The sequence below is a fragment of the Vanessa cardui genome, chromosome 29, assembly GCF_905220365.1.
Source record: "Vanessa cardui chromosome 29, ilVanCard2.1, whole genome shotgun sequence".
Classification (NCBI taxonomy): Eukaryota; Metazoa; Arthropoda; class Insecta; order Lepidoptera; family Nymphalidae; genus Vanessa; species Vanessa cardui.
The window spans coordinates 4,704,768-4,727,336 of NC_061151.1; the positions used below are offsets into that span (position 1 = coordinate 4,704,768).

A 22,569-nucleotide genomic window follows, 5' to 3' on the forward strand; every position below is an offset into this window, starting at 1 on the left:
GTCTCCAAATTTATCTCTTTCAGTTGCTCAACATAGATTGGCACTGGCAGAGTTTAGACGAAATCCGATCCCACAAAATTTTAATAAATTAAAAGATTATATTGGTTTAGCTCAAAGAGCCATTCGACGTGCTAAAGACAATAACTTCCAGAATACTTGGACTTCAGTGGATGAAAATGTAAGTAGTAATGAAATGTGGCGTAAAATGGCTTGGTTAAAAGGATATGTGTATTGTTTGTTGTGTATTAAATCAAAGGATACATCTCCTGGATTAGACGGTATAACTTATTCTATGGTTAAAAATTTACATAAGTCAGGAAAATTGGCCCTTTTGGCATTATATAATAGCTTTTTTAGCTAATAATTATGTTCCAAAACAATGCAGAGAAATTAAGGTTGTACTTATTCCCAAACCCGGTCGAGATCATGACAATAACAAGTCGTTCCGTCCTATTTCTTTATTGTCATGTTTGTGTAAAATTTTTCACTATATTTTATACAGAAGACTTGAATGGTACCTAGAAAGAAAAAATGTCTTCTCTGTTAATACTGTGGGATTTAGAAAAGGTAAATCATGTTTAGATAGTTTAAGTAGCCTTACAACTAGAATTCAAATAGGTTTTTCGAAAGGTTATTCTACAATAGGATGTTTCATAGATATTGAGGATGCATATAATAACGTTGACAATGTTTCATTAATTTATATTTTAGATAGATTAAATGTGGGTTCAAAAATTTGTAGATATTTGTTCAGTTTCTTACAAGAAAGAATTTTACATATTGAAGTTGATAATAAATCAATAAGTAGATTTACGGCTCGCGGACTCGCTCAGGGAGATCCTTTATCCCCTTTGTTATTTAACGTAGCAACAATAGATATATGTAGTAATATTGAAAAAATCCTATTTATATCTCAATATGCTGATGATTTTGTTATTTATACTCATTGTCAATCGAGTTATGAGGGTCAAATTAAAATTCAAACTGATCTAGACTCTATTCACAGCATGTTATCAAGAATTGGCTTAGATATTTCATATATGAAGAGCAAAATATGTGTTTTTAAAAGAGGTTATCATACAGAATCTATTGACGTTAGAGTTAAGGGACACCAAATAGAATTAGTCAATAGCGTGAAATATTTGGGTCTTTGGGGGGTAAACATATTAATGAAGTCCGTGAAAAAGTGCTTAATTACATCAAAATTTTTAAGGTATTAGTTGGTACAGATTGGGGTGTACATCCAACACATTTAAGACATTTATACTTAGCCCTTATTCGTAGTCGAATTGACTATGGGAGTTTTTAATATGATAATAGTTGCGCGAGTAATTTAAAGAAATTAGATCGAATTCAAAATATTTGTTTGCGTTTAATAGGGGGCTTTATAAAAAGCACGCCTATACACGTAATGGAATCCGAGTTATGTTTGTGTCCTTTATTTTTCCGAAGACATTTTCTGGCCGGTAAGTTCTGGTTAAAGTGTAAGTCATTTAAAAATAATGATATTATATACCTATTAGAGACTCTTTCTAACTTCATGAATAATTTTTATTGGCGGCGTAAAAAGAAACCATTGTTATATAACAATAATTACAAAACAAATAAACAAGAAACCATTGTTATAAAACAATAAAATATATATTTTACATAATAATTTGAAAGTAAAAGAAATGTCTAGTAGTGAATCAAACGAAATGTTTTCTTTGGATATGTGGTTAAACAACTTTAATTTATCTAATATCGTAAAGCCTGTTGTTGAAGGTATTAGCAAACCGAAACATTGTTTTGATTCCGATTATTTAAAAGCTCTTTGTTATCAGAAACTGAGTCAAGAGTATTCTGGATTTTATAAAATATACACAGATGGTTCCAAAGACATTAGCTGCAGTGGCGCTGCTTTTTTAGATTATAATACATGAATCTATTCAAAATTTCAAATTAAAGCAAGAGTCTCGATTATGTTTGTTGAGCTTGTGGCAATCGCTGAAGCCTTGTCCTACATTGAATCGATTGATTTTCATAAATTTGTTATATTTACCGACTCGAAAAGTGCTCTTTTACATATCTTAAAATGTACAGCACCCCACAGAGGTCTTCCTATTGCTTTCACTATTTTAAAATGTTTATTAAAGTTTAAATCTAATAATAAAACAATAATCTTGCAATGGATATCTCATGTCGGGTTAGTGGGTAAATGGTAAATGAGGAAGTTGACCGACTAGCTAAAGAAGCTATATCCGATGGTATTGAATTTAAGTGTTTACCTAGTCCCACCGATCTTTTAGGGGATATTAAACGAATATGTCATGAGATGTGGTCTGAATATTTTAATGAAAGATCGCTTACCAAAGGAATCTGGTATAAAACTATACAACCTAGACTTTTTGGATCTCTCTGGTTCCTAAATTCCAAATTAAAGCGCAAAGATATTACAACTGCCTTAAGATTGCGCTCTGGTCACATTCCACTGAATAGTTTCGGATATATGATGAGAAAAGTGAATTCTCCTAATTGTACTGTGTGCGGTGTGGTAGAGGATGTCTATCACATTTTAGAAGAATGTGTTCGTGTCCTAACACGAACACATTCTTCTAAAATGTGCTAAAGGGAGCTGTTGTCGCTAGTCGTGGTTATAATATTGGTGTTTATAATAGCATTTTAGCTTCTCCATTGTCTAACGAAGCTAAATCTGTTTATAAATTTGTAAATTTAGCTCTCAAAAATAGAAATAAGAAAGCCTTATCTATGACTGTATTGTACTAATATGTGATGTGAGAAATGTATTTAACTGTATATGTAATGACGAGGGTGACATATTAACTTAGTGAAAAAACCCTCTTTAATAAATAAAGAAAAAAAAATACCAAATTTAATCTAATTCGGTTTAGTGTTTTAAACAAAAGCTTCACAGACAGAGTTACTTCAGCATTTATATTATTAAAATTTATAAAATTAGTATACATATCTCTCATAGAACAATGTTTATGGTATATATACATATAATAATATCGGAGTGTCTGTTTGTAATATTAAAATAGCTTTGTTTTACCCAATGCATATGTATTTGTACACGGTACATACACCGAAATAACATTTTTTTACAAGTTTGTCTGTCTGTTTGTTCCGGCTAGTCTCTGGAACAGCTAGATCGATTTTGACGGGGCTTTCACTGGCAGATAACTGTTATAATAAGGAGTAACTTAGGCTACGATATTGTATTTTTTTTTGTTAAATTTAAACGCGTGCAAGGTCGCGGGAACAGTCATTTCAAATAAAACTCATGTTCGTGCTTAAATAATTTAATCTACAACTTATTATAATATATTTTCTTACATGTACATAATATAAAACATATTTTTTAAACGTTGTACAAGTTTAACGGCTTTAGTTGTTCAATCGTCCATTCATCATCAGAATCTGAAACAGGGGATGACCTGTTATCAATTTAAAATCTAGTTTAATCCGGTTTTGAAGTCAACGAGTTGGATAAAGAAAAATCAAAATATTATTTATTGAAGTACGTTCAAAATAGCACTTTTGCTTATGTTAACTATCTTGAGACTAAAAAAAAAACAAACATGTACGTCGCAACTTAGATGTAGCATCGTCAAATATTGATTTATTTCTTATAAGAAAATGATCTTTATACAAAAGCAATATTTTGTTATATTGTATAACCAAATACATATGCCAAATTGAAGATTGTTTTTTACGATTCTACGCTTAAGTTAATGTAAGAAATATTAATTATTTCTCATTTCACCAATGAGCCACTAACCTTGAAAACTCAGATATTATGTCCCCTATGTCTGTTGTTCATCATCAATCACTCATTCCTTAAACCAGAACACAACAATACTGTGTACGTTCAGCGTGAGTGGGTGGTACCTATCTTGCACAAAGTGCTGCCATTGAGTAAAAAACCTTACCACCAAGTCCTGATGTAAGGATTAGCTGAAACTTCTTACGGTGCAGATGTCTGGGCGGTGGTGACAATTTACCATTAGGTGGCCAATTAGGCCGCCTGTCTACCCATTATACACCACTAATAAAATGAAAATATAAGCCAGGATCTCTTGTGGTAAGAATTTCAGCAGCGCCATCAGTGACTGTGTTTTATGGTCGAGGTTTATACTCTGCCAAAAAGGTAAATTGAATAAAGTAAAATATATATTACCACTTTCATTTTCATATCTCGGCCTTGGTAGTTTCGGACTTGGGGCTCGTGCTGTGAAAATATAGATTAAGTAAGGCTAAATCCATGACACCAGGGATCATCATTTAGGGCTGACGAAAAATACAAGATGGCGTCGTAGCTATGACACGACATTTTAAATCTATAGACATTATTGAGGTAGTCTTGTTTCAATTTAATTTAATTGTGGAAGGCGGTTATCATGGTATGGGCATGTTATACGGAGGAATGAGGAACATATTGTGAAGGTTTTGAGCATGAACGTGGATGGATATAGAGGGGACGACCAATGAAACGATGGATGGATTGGGTGAAAGATGATGTGGCTGGAAAGAATGTCACTTGTGATATGACGTCAGATGGGGAAGTATGAAAGAAGACATGCTGCGCCGACCGTAGGTAAATTGGGATAAGGACAGGAGGATGATGGCCTAAGCATACAAGATTTTATATTCAATACAAGATTTTATAGATGATAAAAAAGCGTGGAGTTAACACCTGTCGACTTCCAAGCAGGATATATTAATTTAGATAATTATATTTAACTAACATGACTTTGTACTTTTGAAATGTTAAAAACTAACTACTGAGTTTCTTGCCGGTTCTTCTCGGTAGAATCTACTTTCCGAACCGGTGGTAGTTTCACTTAATTGTAAAATGACGATTCAAAAAGTGCTTGTAAAAGCCTACTTAATAAAGTTTATTTTGATTTGATTGATTTATAAAAGATACCCCCTATTTCCTGAAACTTTGACATCCGAAGAGACCTTTGGGCTGTTAACGAAAAATTCAAACCAAAAAGGCCCAATCCTGTTGTCATATTGACAATATGACGACAAAAATGGGCCTGGGATGGTATAATGTGGACTTACCAATTTTTTTCGTTTGTTGTGAAACAGGCTTAGGAAATATTGGCGGTGCCACGCCACTTGTCGGACTGGATGTGGATTCGTTCACTGAAAATTTAAAACTAATTAATCACTATAATTTATTTCCTAAGAATTTTATTGTTATCTGATATAATTTGACATGTGTCAATATTGGCTGTATGAGTAGAGTCTGTGCTGTTTTATAGTAAAAAATAATTAAATAAATTTTATGATATATACGAGACTACATATTTAAAATGACAATAATTAACAATATACTATGCGCCATATTTATAAAATAATATTAACAATTGTCACAAACTTAATATACATGACAACTCAATCGGATGAATTTAATCCTGATATATTTTTTATCAACGTTATCATAATCTATGACTTTTTTAGGTAGTAGGTAGTTCTATATATATATCATTTTCTACCCCTAAACGACAATATTATTTTGATGGAATTTTAAAACTGTAAAATGCTCAAGAGAGAACATCTTAGATCCAAAAATGTGTGGTCCATTGGCGATGCATGAATTGGTTTATAATTCTCATGGAACCAATTTTATCAGCAGTTGTGATCATTAACCATAATTTCATAGACATGGCTGGTAACGTGGTATAGAAAATAGCATACATAGCATACCGTAAGTAAAAAAAAACGGGAAATAAAGACTTTTGACTGCCAGGCAGGATATATTACGTACATACATAATCGTATTGAACTAACATGAGTGTATTTTAAATCCTTAAAAGGAGTAACTACTGAATTTTTTGCCTGTTCTTCTCGGTAGAATCTACTTTCGAAACCATTGATAGCTTTACTTAATATATTTGTTAAAAGAGGATTCGAAAGTGCTTGTAAAAGCCTACTTGAATACATTATATTTTGATTTTTAGTTATAATAACCAAACACCAAGTACCGTTGACACAAAAAAGTAAATAATGGCTAAAATTACTGGTTTAATTGGATCTGTTAGAATCGTTTTATTTTTGTAACGTACCATCTGTTTCCTTGAAGCTTTATTTAGCAGACCACACGGCCAGATGTCAGTCAAAATGTCATGTTATGACAGGTTTTTATGGAACTGCTAGTGACCCATCGTATCTTCTCCATCGTACGTGATATTTGGTGAAATAATCTGTGCCCTTTGGGCACAAATAAGAGCCAAAAAATATTTAAAAGTGACTTCTGACTTACTACTGGTGACTCGACGTATTCCGGGTGCGTAAAATAAAAAAAAATATAACAGCAACAACAACAACAACAACCTTTAAATTCCCACTGCTGGGCTAATGGTCTCCTCTCCCTTTGATGAGAAGGTTTGGAACATATTCCACCACGCTCTTCCAATGCGGGTTGGTGGAATACACACGTGGCAGAATTTCTTTGAAATTTGTCACATGCAGGTTTCCTCACGATGTTTTCCTTCACCGCTGAGCACGAAATGAATTATAAAGACAAATTAAGCAGATGAAACAGCGGTGCTTGCCTGGGTTTGAACCCGCAATCATCGGTTAAGATGCACGCGTTCTAACCACTGGGCCTACTCGACTCAAAAAAATATATATGATATAGGTAAATGTATAAAATAAAATAACAAACTCACTGGCTGCTCTTCGCTTCAATTTTGACAGTAATTCAGAATTCTCCTCTGTAATTAAATGATTTAAAAGTTCAATAAAATAAAACAAAACAACATCGGTGGGATATCCTATTAACTAACAAATAACTTCATTTCAACCCATGTCGCCGGTTCAAATCTAGGCACCTCTTATTTGTTCATAATATCATTTACGCTTATCTCTACATATTATAAAACAAAGTCGCGTGCGTCTGTCTGTACGTTCGCGATAAAATCCAAACCTGCTGAACGGATTTTCATGAGGTTTTCACTGATACACAGAGTGATAGATAAGAAGGGTTTAGGTATATCATTTATTAAGGTTTTTGTGTAAATAAGTTGAACTAGAACGACAATAAACAAGCCGTCTGCGTTTTTTTCAATAATAAAGATATTTTTATATATTTAATGAAACAATATATATATATATATATATATATTGTTCTTCCAGACAACCGAGGTGATATGGAGTAGTAGCCAACAGAGAGATGGTAGGTGGTGTAAAATAGACTACATACATAGATACAATAATATAATACATACATAAACTACTACATAAATATAGCTAGGTACATACAAATATACAGATATATACAAATAATAATTATATATGTACATGGCGGGACGGGTCGCTAGTTGATTATACTTCTAATATTCAAATTTATTATTTCTTAAAATTAAGACATAATCAAAAATATTCTAATATAACTGAGCTAAGAACCTCCTTTTTCAAGTCTGTTAAAATAATTACCTGGTACGATTTGAGCTGGTGTTATATGCTTAGGTCTGACATTGATGGAGTTCTTACGAGATCTCGTTGGGAGAGTTGAAGGCTTAACTGAAATCAAAGATACACTTCTAACTTTACTAGCACAATACATTATATACGTTATCAGCCTGTAAATTTCCCACTGCTGGGCTTTGATCCAATGCATTGGTGGATACACATTTTGTTGCATTACTTTGAAATTAGACACATGCAGGTTTCCTCACGATGTTTTCCTTCACCACGTTTACGTTTTAAAATTATAAAGACGAATTAAGTACCTGAAAATTCAGTGATGTTTGTCTGGGGTTGAACCCGCATTCATTGAACAAATGCACGCGTTCTAACCACGCTATTAATATATAAAAGATTTTACAGTCGGGGTAAGAAAAGGATCGTCACTTTAAGATCTATTTTCGTGTGCTCAGTATGAGCGATAATCTGCTTTACCGATCGAGAATGATATATTGCGTCGCAATGATTTGACGTTTAGATTCAAAAGGTACTGAGTGTTTTGGACTAGATAAAGGAATTAATTTGAAAACTGACGAAGGTTATCTTGGTGGTAGGGCTTTGTGCAAGTGCGTCTGGGAAGTTACCACCCACTCATCAGTTATTCTACCGCCAAATAACAGTACTCAGTATTGTTGTGTTCCAGTTTGAAGGGTGAGTGAGCCAGTGTAACTACAGGCACAAGGGACTTAGCATCTTAGTTCCCAAGGTTGGTGGCACATTGACGATGTAAGGAATAGTTAATATTTCTTACAGCGTCATTGTCTATGGATGTTAGTGACCACTTTTCATCAGGTGGCCCATATGCTCGTCCGCCAACCTATACCATAAAAAAGACTATCCATAGTTCCTCTTTGTACTTAGGGTTCCCTAAGTAAATAAATTTCATTTGTAAAGAGTAAGATGAGAACCTGAAATGACTTCGTGCGGTAATGGCATCGGCGATCTGTTTCTCTGAGGCTTTGGATCTCGTCCTGAAAGGAAAACCAAAACAAAAAAAAAACATACTTTCAATGTTATGATCAATTTAAGTAAAAAGTTAGCAAAGTACGACACAACTTAGATGTCGCATCGGCAAAATTCGTAAAACCGATCACATCCGACTTGAGTATGCTATCCTAAATTATAAAAATTTATTTCGCTTGAGTATGCTATCCTAAATCTTAATATTTATTTCGCATGCGAATATGATCTTTGCACAAACGTAATAACTTGTATTGTCATATGACCTAATATATTCGTCAATTTGACGCGTCGATTTACATGCACTTGCTTTCCCTGACGCGTGAATCTACAGCGACGAATAGCGTCGAATGGCGCGGTAGGGAGCTATTTCTATTGGTCGTTTAAATTGGCAGTAATCGGCTTTATTTTCATTCTATTGCATTTTCTGATACTACATTTAATTTGTGTCGTACATAAGCCTTATTTTATTTAAAATTCAACACTAAATGAAGTTAACTATAAAATAATTATATCTTTGCTAGCACTAGACAACCTAAATTTAGATTTGTGATAAACGCTAACAAAAAATGTCAAATTGCTTGAGGCTTCCTCTAGGGGAATTAATTCCATCTAGAAACACCTGTGCATATTCATCACCTATTCTGGATAATTGCAAAATGCCCACGTATTTATATGAGTGTTAAGGAACATTATTAAGATGCTTTTAAAATAGTTTCTGTAAAATTATTATATACTAGATGAGCCCGTTACGTGCTTAAGTTATTACTCCTTATTAAATCAGCTTCATGCCAGTGAAAGTCCAGTCAAAATCGGTTCAGCCAGTTTTGAGATTAGTCGGAACAAACAGACAGACATATAAAAAAAATGATATTTTGGTATTATTCACAGAATATTTTTCATTAATAATTGTCTACTTATTATTCTGATGTATAAGCTATATTATTGTAAAGTTTCATTGAAATCCATTCAGTAATTTTTGCGTGAAAGAGTATCTAACATACATCCATACATGCAAACTTTCGCCACGAAATATTTGTAAGGATTAAGAACTATTGTTGATAAAGTAACAGCCTGTAAATTTCCCACTGCTGGGCTAAAGCATCCTCTCCCATTAAGGAGAGGGTTTGGAACATATTCCACCAAAGTGTGACAATGCGGGTGGTGGAATGCACACGTAACAGAATTTCGATGAAATTAGACACATGCAGGTTTTCTCACGATGTTTTCCTTCACCGCCGAGCACGAGATGAATTATAAACGCAAATTAAGCACATATTTATAGTGGTGCTTGCTTGGATTTCAACTCGAAATCATCGGTTAAGATGCACGCGTTCAAACCACTGGGCCATCTCAGCTTATATTGTTGATGGTGTTCAGTAACTTACCATAGCCGATTTCCTTAGGGGTGGGTAGTCGTTCCCTATTCCTCGGCATGCTCGCTGTTTGACGGAAATAATTAACTGTAAAAAATACATTATATTTTTTACAGACCGTATAATATAATTTAAATCTATAATACTATACTTTACTTTACTTTACTTTTTTAGTTCATATTTGTATATACATATATATTTAAGCATTTAATGTTGTTAATTCTTATGTTAATAAAATACTTTAAATCTACTTGGTGACAGGGCTTTGTGCAAGCCCGTCTGGGTAGGTACCACCCATTCATCAGTTATTCTACCGCCAAGTACTGAGTATTGTTGTGTTCCGGTTTGAAGGGTGAGTGAGCCAGTGTAACTACAACCACAAGGGACATAACATCTTAGTTCCCAAGGTTGGTGGCACATTGACGATGTAAGGAGTAGTTAATATTTCCTACAGCGTCATTGTCTATGGGTGACCACTTACCATCAGGTGGCCCATATGCTCGTCCGCTAACCTATACCATAAAAAATCAAAATAATTAATATATTGTTATAATAATGTACCTGGTACTGTCCGTGGTGGTATTATGTGGATGGTTGGTGTTGCCAATGGTTCTGGTAGTGGATTTGAATTTGGAACACCTGAGGCATAAAGACCGTTAAATTTCATTTGCAAATTATAAAGCGGTAATATTCAAATTAAATTCGAAAAAGGAATATTCGTGGTATGCAATTTTGATACAAAATAACCGACTTTAGTATGAATGTGAAAAAAAAAGAATATTCGAAATCGGTTCAGAAATTAAAACGATGCAACTAATGTATTAAAAAACAACTGGCTTATTAAAAATCCTTCTATTTTTGAAGTCGTTTCCAATTACAAAACAATTTGCATACAGAACTAAAAAAATGAATAAAAAAAAGTGCTACAAAAAATCTATGAAAAATACGACATTCAATTTTAGACGTTTGTTTTAAATTCCGAATTAAAAAAAAGTAAGTATGAAAATCCTTTTTTGTTTTTTTATTGTTGTACGTTCGCTTGGTATTATTGAAAGGACCGTGTCTAGGCTGTACTATCGACTTACCTTTGCCATAATTTACAATTAATTATTTATTACACTTGGTGGTAGGGCTTTGTGGAAGCACGTCTGGGTAGGTACCTCCCACTCATCAGTTATTCTACCGCCAAATAACAGTACTCAGTATTGTTGTGTTCCGGTTTGAAGGGTGAGTGAGCCAGTGTAACTACAGGCACAAGGGACATAACAACTTAGTTCCCAAGGTTGGTGGTACATTGACGATGGAAGGAATAGTTTTTACAGCGTCATTGTCTATGGGTGATGGTGACCACTTACCGTCAGGTGGCCCATCTGCTCGTTCATCAACCTATACCACAAAAAAAATAGTTTTTTTTATAAAACTGCCATAATCGTCAGCTTCACAAATGAATATGGCCCTGTATTATGTAACTGTTATCTAAATGCCTACTTATACGTCCTCGACAATAGTTTGGATATGTAAAAGGATTTATTGATTTATTAATTATTATACTAGTTGTCGCCCTCGGCTTCTCTCCGTTTTAGGAGTTGGTTGGTAGTCTATGTCCCTTCTTGGAGTTCAATATGTTTGCTGAATACCAAATTTAATTAAATTCTCTTTGGTTTGGTCGTGAAAGAACCACAGGCAGGCAGACAGAGTTACTTTCACATTTATAATAATAAATAGTATGGGTATACTTACGAGGTAAAGTCTCTATGGGAGGAGGTGGAGGTTTTTCTGGAAAAAAAGTTCGTATGATTAAAAAAATCAATACCAAAATATATCTCATATAAGTAGGCGTTCCATTTATAGAATTGTAGTCATCTTATAAAACAGTTTCAAGCGGTAAGGTCGATTCTACTGAGAAGAACCGAAAACTTGGTACTAATATAGATGATAAAAAAGCGTGGAGTTAATACCCGTTGACTTCCAAGCAGGATATATTAATTTAAATAATTGTGTTTAACTACTGTGACTTTGTATTTTTTAAATGTTAAAAAAGAGTAACTACTGAGTTTCTTACCGGTTTTTCTCGGTAGAATATACTTTCCGCTTCACTGAATTGTAAAATGACGATTCAAAAGTTCTTGTAACAGCCTACTTCATTAAAGTTTATTTCGATTTGATTTGATTCATATTTGTCATATGACCTTTTTGGGGGATTCCCGAAATGCAAATTGGGATAAATTGGGGGAGAATGGGTCCCCACAGAAGATAAGGCCAACAGGGATGTTGGAAGGTAGCAAATACTTACTGTTTATCTTGTTCAGTTCTGGTAACGACTCGTAATGACTGGCCTCGATATTTTCAGGAGTTTTGATCACTTTTCCTGGTGTCTTACTGTAGCGCGCTAAATGTAAACATAAAGTTAAATTTTAATTCGCCTCATTGCCTCCACTGGTGACAGGAGGGCTGGTTCGTTTTTTGCCCAGAGGATCGGAATTTCGATTCAACGGGGAAATGCTGCTCGCATTCTTGCCACCATTGCACGCGGTCAAGATTTATACAGTAACTAGCTTTAGTTCATATTTGTATATATTTAAGCATTTAATGTTATTAATTCTTATGTTAGTAAATAAATAATAATAATAAATAATAAGTATGAGACAACATCACATACATTGCTCTGATCCCAATATAAGTAGCTGAAGCACTTGTGTTATGGAAATCAGAAGTAACGACGGTACCACAAATAACCAGACCCAACACAACAAAGAAACTAATGGTAATCTACATCGACTCGGCAGGGAATCGAACCCGGGACCTCAGAGTGGCGTACCCATGAAGACCGGTGTACACACCACTCGACCATGGAGGTCGACTATGTAATGTTAAGTAAAATTATGAAGAGTTTGTATGTTTCTAAGGGCCTTCACGCACCTCGCGTGTTTTGTTTCGTCGATCATTTTGACGACCTCCGTGGTTGAGTAATGTGTACACCGGTTTTCATGGATACGCCACTCCGAGGTAAAAAAGTTCATTAGTTTTCTACGTTGTGAGTCTGGGTGTTTGTGGTACCGTCGTTACTTATGATTTTCCATAACACAAGTTCTTTAGCTACTTACTTAGGATCAGAGTAATGTATGTGATGTTGCTCAATATTTATTTGTTATTATTTATTTAAGTGTTAGAGATGTTACGTGCATGAAAATATAAATACTTTTGGTTTAAAGCAATCTGTTCCGACATTTAAAAACGTACTTAAGTAAATTTATTTTAAAGAATACATTTCTCGGTTTTAAGAATTATTAACCATTCTTAACTTCATCAATAAAATCTAGCTAATTTATGGAACGGCTGGACCGATTTTGATGAGACTTTCAATGATAGAAAGCTGATGTAATATGTAACTTAGACTACACCAATAACTATTTTATTAATTTCAAATGCAAACGAAGTCGCGGTCATAGATAGTACATAGATATATATGTTGTATATGTAATAGCTCACCTTTACTGTCATCACGAATTAATTCCTTGGTACGTATGATGTCCTCAATTGTTCGTCGTGCCAATTTTACTGTAAACAAGAAAAAATTATTTTAATATATTATGTAGGTTGACTTGCAAACACCGACCAGATTATATGATCACCATTATTGTCGAAGTAATAATAATCACTATCCCTAATGTACCACTTGGAATGTAAGATGTAATGTCCCTTGAGCCTTTGATTCCGCTGGCTTACTCAAAGTGAATCAATATTAAGAATTGCAGTTTAGCGGTTGAAGGTCGTGAGGAAACCTACATGTGTCTAATTTCATTGAAATTCTGCCACATGTGCATTCCATCGACCCGCATTGGAACAGCGTGATGGAATATGTTCCAAGTAAAAAAGTAAAGTACTTTAAAATATGTATTTTCCAAGCTCTCTCCTTAGTGGGAAAGGCGGCCATTAGCCCAGCAGTGGGAAATCTACAGGCTGGTACTTTTTTTACTTTACAAGCAACACCCTAAATCAAGCGCAAAGCCGCGGCAACTCCTAGTATTTTATAAGGCCTTTAATATGTTTATATTGTAAATAATGTGCTTTATTAATATCTTGGTATTACATGAAAATTCTATATTTATGGTATACAGAGTATAATAAAGAAAAAAAGTTCCGTACCAGATATAAAAACGGCAAAAAAATCATGTCTTTTGTATTAACAAAGAAAGAATTGTAAAAGAGTAACCACTGAGTTTCTTGCCGGTTCTTCTCGGTAGAATCTACCTTCCGAACCGGTGTTAGCTTCACTTAATTGTAAAATGACGATTCAAAAGTGATTGTAAAAGCCTACTCGAATAAAGTTTATTTTGATTTGATTTAACACTTAAATGATTATTTTATTCTGTTTTTATTTGTTGTTATAAAATTTCAAATATCTAAAACGGTTCATGACAGCGGATTGTTAGTTATAAAGTCCTGTTTTATTTCCCCTTGGGTACATAACCCTAAAAACTAACGAATATTTTGCCTAGACAATATTCAAGATTATTTTATTCTATTAGTTTTAATATAGAATACCAGATAAATATTAAAAAAAAAAACTTTTTGCCTTTATTATTTCAATGTAATCTTAATGCTTTAAAATTTACATTTTTATTGGTTATAAAAACATATGCAATGATCACGAACACGCCCTTTGAAACAAATATATATCGTATAATTACTAAAAACAATAAAAAATAATCTTTAAATAGTATGAAACAAAGTCGCTTACCGCTGTCTGTCCCTATGTATGCTTAGATCTTTAAAATTACGCAACGGATTTTGATGCGTGTTTTTTTTTAATAGATAGAGTGATTCGAGAGGAAGGATTTTGTATATAATACATGGACAATATAGTAAAGAAACATTGTCAATTTAAGATGTTTCTAATTTGATGTCGTAAATAAACAATATGAAGTAGGTATACTTAGTAAAAGCATTGCAACCGTGCAAAGCCAGGGCGGGTCGCCTACATAGTATAAAAACAAAGTTGTTCCGAGTTTTTACGATTAGATCTTTTAAACTATCTCACATATTTTAATGTAGTTTTAAAACTGAACAAACTGATTCACGAGGCGTATTATAGAAAGCGGATAAAAATTTGCTGGTGGGAAATACCATTGTACTCGATGATGTCGCAGTAAACATATATGTTATTAACGCGCAAAAAGTGAAGACTAGAAAACGTCCTAATTGGGACGTTTGCCTTTAGTTGTTTTACGTAGTAATACGTTATTATACATCATAATTACGTAGTAATACGTTTTGCGTAATTAAAACATCTAGTTATCCCTTTTACTTATTGTTTTTATCAAGCTATCCTTTTTACTTTTAACGAAATGTAAAAATAAACTAAAATAAACTGTCCCCGGCGCGGCACACTTTTTTCTGTTGTTTAGTATGGATATAACATATCTGTTTATTAGAATATCATTGATTGTACTCGAGAGAAGTCAGGGTGGGTAGCTAGTGAATATATATTCTATAAAAAAAAAACAAGAAATTAGTTACCTTTTCGTGTGTATATGATAATGCATATCGTTTGAATAACGACGATTAAAATAAATATTCCAATACCAAGACCGATCCATAGTATATCTGAAAAAAACAACCCTTATAATGTGACGTATAGTACGACACAACTTAGATGTCGCATCGGCAAAATTCGTAAAACCGATCACATCCGAATTAAGTACGCTATACCAAGTTATCAATATTAATTTCTCATACGAATATGATCTTTGCGAAAACGTAATAACTTGTAATATCATATGACCTAATATATTCGTCAATTTGACGCGTGGATTTACATGCACTTGCTTTCTCTGACGCGTGAATCTATAGCGACGAATAGCGTCGAATGGCGCGATAGGGAGCTATTTCTATTGGTTGTGTAAATCGGCAGTAATCAGTTTTAATTTCATTCCATTGCATTTTCCGATGTTACATCTAATTTGTGTCCGACTATACCTTATAAACAAAATACATTATGACGCTGGAATCGCGCTCTCATTGGTCAAAATTAATGACGCGCGCTGTCATCTGTCATTTCGCGTTACATATTTCCGTCCCTTTTCACGAAATCATCACACGTGCGTGGAAGCGAGAGGAAAGATGTTACAATCAAAATGCATGTTAGAAATATCACTGTAGGAAATCTACTTTTGATTACGAGAAATTGTAGCATTAATTTATTTATTTTTCAAGGTTCTTCAAGAAGACCATTACATCGTGAGATATTGGGACGATCTCTATTAACTCATTGCCTCCACTGGTGACAGGAGGGCTGGTTCGTTTTTTGCCCAGAGGATCGAAATTGCTATTCAACGGGGAAATGCTGCTAGCATTCTTGCTACCATTCCAACTAGTTTTAGTTCATATTTGCATATAATTAAGCATTTAATGTTATTAATACATTACTATGTATTTAATTTAACTTAAAAGAAAAAAAATGGAACAAGGTGATGCTTACTTATTCCAAGAGTATTTTCAACTACAGGTGCCGGCGCTGGAAATAAATAAATAAATGTAACAACATCACAGACATTACTCTGATCCCAATGTAAGTAACTAAAGCACTTGTGTTATAGAAAATTAGAAGTAACACCGGTACCACGGAGACCCAGACCCAAGACAATATAGAAGAAAACTAATGATAATCTACATCGACTCGGCCGGGAATCATACCCGGTACCTCGGAGTGGCGTAACCATGAAAACCGATGTCAAATTAATTGTTATTATATTTATTATGTTTGTAAACAACAGATTTTACTTGGAAAAAGAAAAAAAATGACTTACTCGTAGTCGTTTTCGTTTCTTTAGTTGGTTCTGGGACTGAAAAAAAACAATAATATATTTTTTTAAATTAGAAAACTCATTATCTGAAGTTTGGCGAAAAGGTTTAATATCTAATTTTTTTTTTAATTGTTGGATAAGAATTAGGCTAGATGATCCAGTGATTGGATCGCGTGTAACTTAACCGATGATGGCGGTCTTTACCTTAGATAAACACCACTGTATTTTCATACAGTTTGTTTTTATAATTAACTAACTGTGCCCGCGCTCTTGTATGCCTTTGAATGTAAGAAAAATAAATTATTGTAGCCTAAGTGACTCCCTTTTATATCAGTTATCTGCCTGTGAAAGTCCCGTCAAAATCGATCCAGCCGTTGCAGAGATTAGCCGGAACAAAAAGACAGACAGACAGATCGACAAAAAATGTAATAAATGTCATTTTGGTATATGTACCGTGTACAAATATATATGCATTGAGTAAAAAAGGGCTATTTTAATATTACAAACAGACGCTCCAATTTTATTACATGTATAAATAGATTTTGTGTTCTGAAGGACAGCAGCATATTTTTATTTCAACGAGTTTCTGTTGCCCTAGAATAGTCTTAAGCCTAGCAGCAGTGGTGGGTGGAAGGTGGTCACATTAACACATATTACACCAGTTAATTTACAGTTCAAATACCTAAAGGCAGTTCACTGTTAGACGATTTGCCAATCTACATTGGTAAATAAATAAGGGTAATAGAAAATATATTTACCTATTACAATTGGAGGTATTTGAATGCTATTATATCCCAGATCAAATCTTCGATTCAAAGTTGGGTTATAGATTAAATTACCTGTAAAAAATGGTGATATTAAGTTGAGTGAATATGTAGTGTCTTAGAGCAGAGATGCCCCAGTGGTTAGAACGCGTGCATCTTAACCGATAATTGCGGGTTCAAAAATTCTGCCACATGTGTATTCTACCAACCCGCATAGGAACAGCGTAGTGGAATATGTTCCAAACCTTCTCCTTAAAAGGGAGAGGAGGCCTTAGCCCAGCAGTGGGAATTTACAGTCTTTTGTTGTTGTAGTGTCTTAAGCTTGCTATGGCCAAGTTGATCGTTCAAGGTAGGTCTACTCGGTAGAGTTTAGGAACCCATAGAGGGTCATCAATTAAATCGTGAGGTTCACAATATATACGTCATAGTTATGACAGGTTGAACCGAGATGGTCCACGTTTAGAACCCTTACATCTGAACCGATGACTGCGGGTTCAAACCCAGGCAAGAACCACTGAATTTTCGTGTCCTTAATTTGTGTTTATAAGTCTTCTCGAGTGAAAGAAAACATCGTGAGGAAACCTGCATGTGTCTATTTTCATCGAAATTCTGCCATATGTGCATTCCACCAACCTGCATTGAAACAGCGTGGTGAAATATGTTCCGAACCCTCTCCTTAATGGAAGAGGAGGCCTTATCCCAGCAGTGGGAAATTTACAGGCTGTTACTTTACTTTAGGAAATTTTGGAAAGTTTTGAAAAATGATCTGGTCCATAATTACATCGACCAGAAGATCTAAGTCGGGCAAAACCGCGATCGGTAACTAGTGTTTCTAATTTTATTCATACATTACGCTTATTACTTCCTGAGGAGCTAGAGGCTACAATCTCAAAACAGAATGAAAAAACAGTCAATAAACTTCTGGTTTTTCCACATACAGTACTTTAATATTATTTTTAGTATTCTACGTATTTAAAAGAACAACAAGCATGAACTGAAAGTAGTATTGCTGTCTTTGTCTAATTAATCATCTCATCGCGCTGACAATATGAGTAAGCGTGAGAGATATATGTTTGTTTTTTAGTTTCATAGCTATCATCATTGTTTACAAGACCATAGTCATGTTTGACGCGAGCAATGTAAGGTTTTGTGTCTCGAGTTGTTTACTTGTATATATAATGTACTAGTTATTTGACCCGGCTTCACACGGGTAGAAAATAACTATGATGTATCGTATTACATATATCTCTTTGGTCTACATGATGCATGTTGTTTTTTTTTTTTTTTTATGGAATAGGTTGACGGACGAGCATATGAGCCACCTGATGATAAGTGGTCACCATCACCCATAGACAATGACGCTGCAAGAAATATTAACTATTCCTTACATCGTCAATGCGCCACCAACCTTGGGAACTAAGATACTATGTCCCTTGTGCCTGTAGTTACACTGGCTCACTCACCCTTCAAACCGGAACACAACAATACTGAGTACCTACTGTTATTTGGCAGTAGAATAACTGATGACTGGGTGGCACCTACCCAGGCCGCATAACACAAAGCTCTACCACCAAGTAAATAATAAGCATGTATATAACTCCCAGTATTTATGATGTGTAGAACCCCAAAAATAACGTCTCAGGTCTCGAAGGGTTTTTTATATTGGACGAGCAATAGGCCAAACTGATGGTACGACATCGCTCAACGACAATGGCACTATAAGAAACATTTACCATTCTTTACATCACCATGCCCTACCAACCTTGGGAACTAAGATGTTATGACTCTTTGTCTTACAGTACTGGCTCACTCACTCAAATTAGAACACAATAATACTGTAGTGTTATTTCGCGGTAGAATGTCTAATGAGTGGGTCCATATCCAAACAGGTTGGACAAAGATTTGCCACCAAGGTTGGTGGCGAATTGGCGCTAATTTCAATGGACAATGGTGTCTTATCATTTACAAGTCTGTCTCCATATGCCATTAATAACAAACAATTTTATATTAAATAATTAATTTACACAAAATTATAATCAATTATTCGTCATAACTTTCGTGAGTCAAACAGATATTAGACAAAATCACATACATTACTCTGATCCCAATGTAAGTCGCTAAAGCACTTGTGTTTTATTTATTTATTTATTTATTTATTTATTGGATCGCCAACAAAGTATACACAAATACAGCCATTTAAATTAATACAATTAAGATGCTATGTGCTACCTCAGTTACAGGCAACCACTTCATGCTGAAATAGTAACAGAGTGCATGTAATCACAAGTTAACATTTTGGTTTAAATACATTTTAGTTTAAATAAAGTGCATGGAGAACCAACAACTATAAACTAAAATCTAAGCTTAATTAATTAATTATACATTTTTTAATTGTTTTTTTGAATTCAAGAGGCCTTCCTGAGAATATATCAATATTAGTATTTTTAAAAAGAGAGTTAAACTTTAATGTCATTCTATTCAAAGGTGAATAATGAGCGAGATTACTTTTGCATTTTTTTGTATTGAATGGAGTATACACGAGCCTTCTTGGGAGTTTTACTGGTGCATTAAAGTATAGTTTTGAAAGTAATTGCGGGCTGTCTATATCTTTATTTACCATTTTGAACAGAAATGTATGGTCAAGTATTTCTCTTCTGTTTTGTAGAGAATCAAGGTTAAAGTATTTTAATCGGTCAATGTAATGAGGGTGTGTTTTAGTTATGTTACAGCTGTAAGACAGGTGCCACAAAAATCTCTTTTGAACCCGTTCTATTCTTTTTATGTATACTTCATAATGTGGATTCCAAACATTGCTACAATATTCTAGCGTACTGCGTACTAAAGTGTTATAAAGATTAATTTTACTGGACACTTTTTTAAAGTCCCTACCATTACGTAATATGAATCCTAGTGTTTTAAAGCTTTTATTTATTATGTGATCAATATGCAGATGAAAGCGGAGCTTTGAGTCGAAGATTACTCCTAAGTCCCGAACACTGGTAACTTCCTTTAACTTTTTGTTTTTAAAAGTATAATAGTACACTAAGTCTGATTTGTTTCGTGAAAATCTAATAAAATGACATTTATCGATGTTCATAGACATGTTGTTATAGTCGCACCAGTCGCTAAGTTTGCCCAAGTCTTCATTCAGCAATTTAGCGTCATTAAGACTGTGAATAGGTTTCATAAGTTTAACATCATCGGCAAATAAATAGTAACGAGAATGGTTAAAACACAATGTAAGATCGTTAATAAAAATGTTAAAAAATAATGGCCCAAGGTGGGAACCCTGTGGAACTCCAGATAAAACACTAAAAGATTCAGAAAAGTATCCTTTAACAGCTACAATTGACCTTCGTTCACTCAAATATGAAGCACACCATTCTAAAATGCGTCCACATATACCGTGTCCCGAAAGCTTTGAGAGCAGTATCTTATGGTCAACTCGATCGAACGCCTTGCTGAAGTCGGTATATACGACGTGGACTGGCACTTTAGCATCGATCGAGTCACATAAATCCTCGACGTAGGAAATCAAGTTAGTATTTGTGGAGCGAGATCTATAAAAACCATGTTGATGCGGTGAAATAAGTTGTTTTACATGCCATGCAATATAAGGATATAACAGGGATTCCAGTACTTTACCAAGAATTGATAACAAGGATATCGGTCTATAATTATTTATTTGATTGGGGTCTCCGGATTTAAAAATAGGTATTACTAAGGATATTTTCCAATATGTAGGAAAAATACCCGTGGAAAGTGATGTATTAAATATATGGTAAAGCGGGGCCGTTAATGCATCAGCGCAATTAACAATAAAGTAAGATGGAATACCATCGAAACCTGCTCCTTTAGATGGATTGAGACTTTTTAACGCTTTATGTATTTCCTTATGAGACAAAATTATAGAACTGATAGTCCCAGATGAAGCTTCATGAGCAGCATGAGTAGTTCTATTTAAATTTGAAGTATTTGTACTATAATAGGATAAGAAGTTAGTAGCAAAGAGATTACATATTTCGTTACCACTATTAGCAACTTGAGTATCAAGATACATTTGGGAAGGAAACTCGGTACTTTTTTTCCTTTTAGACTGTATGTAGGTGTAAAAAAGCTTGGCGTTCTTGGATAGAGAAGACTCAAGAAGTTCTAAATAATTATTGTAACATTCGGTTTGAAGATGTTCACATCTAGATCTTAACAACTTAAAAGACAAAACGTCGAGAGGATTTCCATACTTGCCTGCTCTGATTCTATATTTGTTTTTTTCTCGCAAAAGTCTAATTAGATTTTTTGAAAACCATACGGGATAACGATTTTTATTAAAATTCTTTTTGGGAACATACATACCAATTAAGACTCGAAGGACTGCATAAAAAGATGCAACCATCTCGTTTACATCTCCACACTTTGAAAATTTATCATCCCAATCTATATTTTGTAAAGCCTTGTAGTGTTATGGAAAATCAGATGTAACGACGGTACCACAAACACCCAGACCCAAGACAACATAGAAAACGAATGATAATCTACATTGACTTTGGACCTCGGAGTGGCGTACCCATGAAAACAGGTGTACACACCACTCGACCACGGGGGTCGTCATAGTCATATAGTCATATAACACATGCAGTTTGACGTATCTAATTGTTGTATGTACCACTCATAGAACAGGTAAAGCAGATTTAAATGCACATTCCAAACGAAAATTCCAATAAAAAAAACAACTGTCTAGGCAATCAATCCAATCTTTGGATAAAGAAAATATAACTTACTTCCGTTGGCGAAAATAAATCCGAATAAATGGAACACAACAAAACAACAATACATATTAGCACTCAACAATATATTTTAAAACAACAATATAACTCGTAATGGGGAATTAATATTACTTATGCGAATTGACACTATATCTGAACTTTTAGAATCGTAGGCTGACCATGATTCAGTGGCAAATATCTGTCCTGAAATATACGACCTTTTTGCGCTTGGACAAGATCTTGATATATGTATAATATATAACCTCTCTTTTTCTAGTAAACAGATATGTCATTAACGCGCAAAAAGTGAAGACTAGAAAACGTCCTAATTGGGACGTTTGCCTTTAGTCGTTTTCATCATAATTATGCCAGTAATACGTTATAATACATCATAATTATGTAGTAATACTGCGTAATTAAA

At 34.1% G+C, this 22,569-nt stretch overlaps 1 protein-coding gene across 1 annotated transcript; it reads right to left on the reverse strand.

Moving 5' to 3' along the window:
• Positions 1-5,014: 5,014 nt before the first annotated feature.
• Positions 5,015-22,312, reverse strand: LOC124541860 (formin-like protein 14). Its single transcript, XM_047119769.1, has 14 exons — positions 22,164-22,312; positions 17,380-17,460; positions 16,625-16,660; positions 16,297-16,332; positions 15,336-15,422; positions 13,305-13,373; positions 12,109-12,204; positions 11,556-11,591; positions 10,377-10,454; positions 9,828-9,902; positions 8,388-8,450; positions 7,450-7,536; positions 6,684-6,728; positions 5,015-5,154 (listed from the first exon to the last, which is right to left on the reverse strand). The coding sequence occupies exons 1-14, from the start codon at positions 22,216-22,218 to the stop codon at positions 5,015-5,017; spliced, it is 984 nt and encodes a 327-aa protein (XP_046975725.1). The 5' UTR covers positions 22,219-22,312.
• Positions 22,313-22,569: the final 257 nt, after the last annotated feature.